At 40.5% G+C, this 6,545-nt stretch overlaps 1 protein-coding gene across 1 annotated transcript; it reads right to left on the reverse strand.

Annotated features, from left to right (window-relative positions):
* Positions 1-227: 227 nt before the first annotated feature.
* SS3 (starch synthase 3) lies at positions 228-5,844 on the reverse strand. The gene is made up of 16 exons (XM_089625550.1): positions 5,479-5,844; positions 5,095-5,164; positions 3,837-4,955; positions 3,539-3,753; positions 3,201-3,474; positions 2,932-3,107; positions 2,726-2,833; positions 2,505-2,614; positions 2,310-2,415; positions 2,068-2,238; positions 1,836-1,964; positions 1,265-1,447; positions 1,060-1,191; positions 880-991; positions 669-792; positions 228-580 (listed from the first exon to the last, which is right to left on the reverse strand). Exons 1-16 carry the CDS (start codon positions 5,593-5,595, stop codon positions 445-447), a joined length of 3,282 nt encoding a protein of 1,093 aa, XP_089481676.1. The 5' UTR covers positions 5,596-5,844; the 3' UTR covers positions 228-444.
* Positions 5,845-6,545: the final 701 nt, after the last annotated feature.

Raw genomic sequence — 6,545 nt, forward strand, 5'->3', positions numbered from 1 at the left:
TTTTGCTGTCAATTGGTATTCGACTCATAAATTCAGTGTATTGATCGATGTCCCTCTCGCTACGATTTTTAGCATAGTTCTAGTATGAGAACAAAGTTTATTTTTTGCAAGTACATTAACCTTTCACTTCCAACAGAACACTTTTCAAGTGGAAAATCCTACCAGAATCAAAATTCGGGTTTCGCTTGTCTGCCACTCTAGAGATCTCCTTATCTTGGACAACAAGCTTCAAGAGATTTTTTTTTTTCCTTCTCTTTATTATCATCATATCTATCTTTTGAGTGTGTAAGATCAAAATTGAACGTGAAACATGTTTTGGTCACAAGGCTTTCAGATCATTCGAATTCTATTTCTTGCAGTTTCACTCTGACAACTACACTTGCAAGCCGGCATGATCTTACTGTGATATACAGCAACGAAAAAATAAAAAATAAAAACCTCGTGCTAAGTGATTTTTCTGGCGGCGTGATAGAGCTCCATGTAGTCGAGGGCCGGGCGATTCCAAGACCAGTCTTGTTCCATCACCGTCTTGCATAGCCCGTTAAACCACTCTCGTCCATCGTACCATGCTGATATTGCCCTATATACTCACAAGAGTAAAAAGAGAGAAATTAAGAGTTATAATCAAAGGACAACATGTTTCGATACTAAAGAGGAAAAAAAATCACCTATTAAGAGCATAGTCAACACCACCAGAATCGGCTCCGTCGAAGTTGAATCCATTTGGTTTCAGACCTTGTCCCTTTGCTCTCTCCTTGTCGTGGTCCACATCGAACACGCTGTCGTAAAGCCCTGTGGTGATGGATTGGAAACAGGTAAATAACTATTTCATCGAACAAAACTTGTAAAATATTAAATGCGCACGTGTACAGTACACACCCCCGGTTTTTCGAACAACAGGTATCGAGCCATATCTCATTGCCGTAAGTTGGGTCAGTCCACACGGCTCAAAGATCGAGGGAACAAGGATGAAATCTGCACCAGCATATATCTGAAACGAAACTCGGATAAGTTTCAACAAATAAAATTAACAGAGAGAGAGAGAGAGAGAGAACATACCAAGTGTGACAACGGCTCGTCGTAAGTCAAACAGAGGCGAGCGCGATCTCCTCGAGAAGAATGCAAATGATTGGCCAAAGTCACAAAGTCGTTTTGGATACGAGGATCCGGAGCCGAACCAAGAAGCACAACCTACGACAATAACACATTAGTTAGTCCATTATGGCTTCACCAAATCTCCATAAGAATCAAATCTGCTAAAAACCTGTCCGCCACGCTCTAAAGTACGTGAAATTGCGTGCTTTATGAGGTGAATTCCTTTCTGATGTGTCAATCGAGTAATGATACCGACTACAGGAAGATCGGATTTCATGAGACCCAGCCTTTGTTGCAGGGCTTCCTTGGCCGCTCTTTTGCCCTCGACGACATTCTCCGATGTGTAATGTACCTGTGTAATCGCATGAATTTTGTGTTACACATCGTTGTTGATCATATGACAGGGAAGCAAAGAAGTGTAAAAGAGGAGTCGTTAAATCATTTAGCTTTAACTTAATTGTCAAGTTACTAAGTGTAAAAAGTGTTTCTATGGGACCACTTGTGCGTTTGTGAGCGAGTTCAATGAAGAGGGAAACACAAAAGAGAGACAAGAGCTAGAAAGATTTTGAGGGCTCGAGTTTTGAATGCTTGTACTTTTGGATTGAGTTTGAACTTCAAAGATCATCATAGTGGATCGGTTTGAGAAAAGTGGATGTGGGTCACATTGACCGAATTAATTAGATGGGATTAACTTCCATTAAAATAATCAGATTTTTGTATCAAAGAACAGGCTAACTTACAGGAATGAACTTGTCATTATAGGGGTTCCATATATCCAAGTCGATTCCGTTTATTATCCCATGGAATTTATGTAGATGAGGCGCTATTAGCGGATTCCCAGAGACCTCCCTCGCGTACGTCGGAGAAACCTGCAAATAGGTCACAACTCATTCAAACACTATCTACAAAGAAATATGAAGAAAGATTCAAGTGAATTTAAATATAAAAAAAATATATAAAAAAAAGTCCCACAGTGGTAGCCATGTCTGAGTACGCCATAGCTTTGCCGATTTGGGCAGCCCCGAACTCAAGGTTATGGATTGTAAAGACGATCCGAGCTTTGCTAAGACCATAATGCATGTAATAGTCTTTGAAGAGCCACGAGACCGGTGCACTAGACCAATCATGGCAATGGATGATATCCTATAACATTGTTGAAAGTAAGACCAACGTTAAAGAATGAGATCATCTGAGACGGAATTCGCTAGACTTACGGGATGAGCTCCACTTTGGAGTAGAAACTCGAGAGCCGCTTGGCAAAAGAAACCAAACCTCTCGGCGTCATTTCTGCAACCGTATACACAGCCTTTCCAAAATAATCTATACGAAGAAGAAACTCGATTGCAACAGTATCCATTTTGGGAATAACAATGTGAATTTAGAAGGGAATCCGTAAGAGATGTGAATACCCATTTTGGGGCTCGAGAAAGTAGACTGATATCCCTTCCACTTTCCCGGAAAATACTTTTATTTCAGTCCCGCCCCATGAGAAGCTCCGTCTGAAGCTGAAATCCTTGACCTAAATACCAGCAAAGACATAAAACAAAAACAAAAAAAAAACAATTCTCAAGCTAAACCATTTAGGATAAGAGAAAGAAAAGCATAAGGGGACATGTTAGAAGAAGCTTACATTGTTTAAGTTCAAACAATCGTACTTTGGAAGAATGATATTGACGTGCTGGTTCAAATCCTGCACTGCTCGTGACAGACTAGTCACCACGTCACCGAGCCCTCCAACCTGCTTGTATAACATATATATAATTATTTTCATATATATCAACATCTTACTAGGAGGGAAGGCCCACAATAATTTTTATATATATATATTTTTTTTACCTTTGCAACCGGGGCCATTTCCACGGAAATATGAACAATGTGCATCGGTGGCTCTTTCGTAATTCCTCCGGAAACCGGAACATGGTAGTCCATGCCATACTTGTTGTCGAAGGTACCACCATCTTCCCTATCCGAGAAGACGAAATCCATCATGTACGCGTCCAACGGAACATTTACTGAAAAAAAAGAAGAAGGAAAAAGCAGCTTAAAATAATAAATAAAGAATCTCACTTTTTTCACAGATGGTTTGGTGATAAAATCTAACGCACCATTGCATTTGACATGAGGTCCATCATCATCTGTAGGAATCATCTTCAGCGGTGGAAGCGGACCCTTTCGGTGAGTCCAACGGTTAAACGAGCCTCTATACCAAACTTCATTCTTTCCATGTAGATTTGTGTTGCGCGGGTTATAATAAACAGAGACTGTCGTTCCAGCTCGGACGTCGAGAGGGTCGGTGTAGACTATGTGCTTTTGCGACAGCAGAAACGCTTTCATGGTCCTTTCCTTCATTTCGGCTTTCATGCGTGCAGTTTTCTCTGCCTGAGACAATGAGAAATCAAGACAATTCTAGATTAAATTATGTGGCAAAGATCGATCGCTTCACCTTCAGGCGCTCTGCTTCCTCTCTCGTCCTTCTCTCTTCCCAGAGCTTCTTATATATTTGTTCTTCAACCTCAGCCCAGTGTTGCTCATCGGGAACGCCTTTTGGAACTATGGCATGGAAATCCCGACCAAGGTTGTTATCGTACACCTTCGCAATCTGGGGCGGCCCATCAGCAAAGACCCAATCCAAGAGAAACGCTTTTTCAGGCACAACCACTGAAAAAAAACCCCTCAAATTTGAATTACCAAAATAAAAACACACAATTATAGAAAATTGAATTATTCGTGTACAGCCATACCCTTAGCGACCCACCAATCACCACCTTCCAATTCAGACTTGTACAGCTTTTCAACAATGGTTAATCCGACACTCCAGTCATTGTGCCCTCCGTGAATCCAGAGCTCCTCTGACTGAGCAAGAGGACCGGATTTTGTGTTATAGTACAGCCTCACCGAGTCGTTTCCTTTGAATTCAGTCGGCTCGATGTACCAAACGTTGTCGTCAGACTTCAACGCCCTATCGATCGAAACTCGCAACCTCTCTCTTCGCTCGGCCGTCTCTTTCCTTGCCCGAGCTCTGTCCACTTCTTTGGCCGCTTTCTCGGCCTCGATTCTTCTCCGCTCCTCCGCTTCTCGCTCCTTCTTGGCTTCCTCCTTCGCGATCTTCTCCAACTCTCTAAGCTTCTCGGCGAGCAAGAAATCCTCGAAGGCAAACGCGTCCATTCCACCTTCGACGGGCACGCAAAAATCTCTCTCCTCGTTGTTGTCGTAGACGCTTTGACCGTTGAAGAACACAAAGTCCATCTTGTAGGCTTCGTCGGGGACGTGGACACGGCAAGACCACCAATCGTCCCCTTTCGTCTCCTCTGCTCTGCTGAGTCTTGCGGTGTAAGATTTCCAGCGCCAGTCGTTGAAAGCGCCCATGATAAGAACCTCTCCCTCGTCTCTCAGACTAGACAGAGACTTGTTGAGGAACACTTCCACGTCTGTGCCGGGTTTCACGGCCGGTGGGAATACAAACATCTTTTCTCCGGCCAAGAGTCTCTCCTCAGCCAGCCTCGCGATATCCTCGTAGCGCTTTCTAGCTTCCATTTCCGACTTTCTTTCGGAAGCTATTTTTCCGTTCACGTTCTCGTTATCAGTGGCCGGATTAATACTCCTATTTTCTGATTCTCCTCTAACCAGCGGCGATTCGTCGGCCCTTTCTTCTTCCTCCTCCTCGAGTTTTTCCTCTGAATCGATTTTCGTTTCAAGAACGATTTTTCCAGGCCCCGAAACATCTTTCTTGTCCACATCAGTTTTCGGGTCCCTCTTTTGGGTGGTTGTTGTCCCCGAAGGCAATTTTGGCCCAAACCCCTTTGAATAAGAGCCGCTCGGTCGCGAAGCCGACGATTTTCGAGGTTTCCTTTTTGAAAAATCTGAAGTTTTCAACAGGGTATAAGGTTTCAAGAAGAAAAAAAAAAGTACCAAAAGAAGAAAAAGCCAGTCACTACACAATCTATCTACACAACTCAAGAACTTTAAAAAGTAGAAGTGGGAAACTAAAACCAACTTTACCTGCCGAAGTAGCAATGATTCGATGCGAAACCCCACTAGAGTATTGCACTTTTGGCCATGATGACGAAAACTGAAATTCGAATAATTGGTATAAAACACATTCGTTGATTCACCTAAAAGGCTAATTGCTGGATCGTAGTGAAAAATCGTCATCGCGATACCGAGGAATTAGTTCTTGGATTCTTTTCACACGGTAAACAAAGCAAGCAGTCAATCAATACCCACAAACCTAATCAAATCAAAGCTTCCTCGAATTCCCAAACTCCGTACTAAAATGACTCCAGCGGTCTCAATCAGAAGCAGTATCAAAGTACAAACAACAGAAACCCAAAAAAAATATTTAAAAATAAATAAATTAGAAAAAGAAAACAAGCTTTCACTCGCCTGTACGAAACAAGAAAGTCTGCGGTGTTGAAACGGCCTGAGCACGAAGCTGTTCCTCTCTTGAAACGAATCTGTGAAGCAAACTGGCCTTTGAGCTTGAAGAGAAGCTACGTCCATGGCCGCGTTCTTGGAAGGGAATGTCGAAATGTCTATTGCTTGAATTTTGTTTTATTACTCTTTCTTCCTATTCGGACAACATGCTTTGATTGAACGCAAAACCTTCCTCGCACGCACTCGCTCGGAAAACTGTATTATTAATTGACGTAAAGGTCTTTGCTCATCATTTGATACTGTTATTAATTTTAAGGTAAATCACAAAAAGTTTCTTATTAGTCTCACTCACAGTCACACTACTTATTTTTTGTTGCGTTTTAAATGTGTGACCCTCCCTGACTCTCACAAAATCGGTCTGGCTATGATTTCTTTTATGAATAAATATATTAATAAAAAAGACGAGAAATTATAAAAAAAATATAAACTTAATTATGCATAAATAAAAACAATAAAATTATTATACTAATTTATATATCGGAATTATACTAATCTATTTGTATATACTGTGTTCCATTTAAACTTAATGTATGCTATTGTTAAAGAATTAAATTAATCAAAATATTTAAAATATCAGAATAAATATACGATAATTAAAAAAAATTATAAACTGTTTTAAAAAAAAAATTATAAACACAATAGTATATGCATGTACTAATTAAATATTCCCATATTAATCTATAAAGTCAATACTAATAATCTATTATTATTATTACTTCTATAGGCTTAGTATATTTTGCTTGTAAAGAAGCTCGGAAGAGAATGAGAATCTGAGCCAGGTTTGCGTTTGTTAATAATGTTCATAGAATAGGTTCAAAACAAAAACAAAAAAAATGTTCGTATATAGATTAAAAATGAACTTCCCATGCATGGATCGGACGGTGGAGAATAATTGGAGACTCAGGATATGTGAATAATCATGTCACTTTCATATAAAGGAAAAGTTTCTTTTTCTTTTTTGCGGAATAAAAAAGTAAAAGAGTTAGCCGTCAGCTTGTCCCAAGGCGTGACACTAA

Source organism: Urtica dioica, chromosome 9 (genome assembly GCF_054948205.1).
Source record: "Urtica dioica subsp. dioica isolate 48M chromosome 9, U.dioica_male_clone48M_v1_H2, whole genome shotgun sequence".
NCBI classification, from domain to species: Eukaryota; Viridiplantae; Streptophyta; class Magnoliopsida; order Rosales; family Urticaceae; genus Urtica; species Urtica dioica.

Bases quoted from the DNA above. Each gene is read 5' to 3' on its own strand.
- SS3 (XM_089625550.1), bottom strand. From the start codon at position 5,595: ATGGACGTAGCTTCTCTTCAAGCTCAAAGGCCAGTTTGCTTCACAGAT. The intron at 3,754-3,836 runs GTATGGCTGTAC...GTTTTTTTTCAG, and splicing joins TGATTGGTGGGTCGCTAAGG to TGGTTGTGCCTGAAAAAGCG. The intron at 2,834-2,931 runs GTAAAAAAAATA...TTATACAAGCAG, and splicing joins AAATGGCCCCGGTTGCAAAG to GTTGGAGGGCTCGGTGACGT.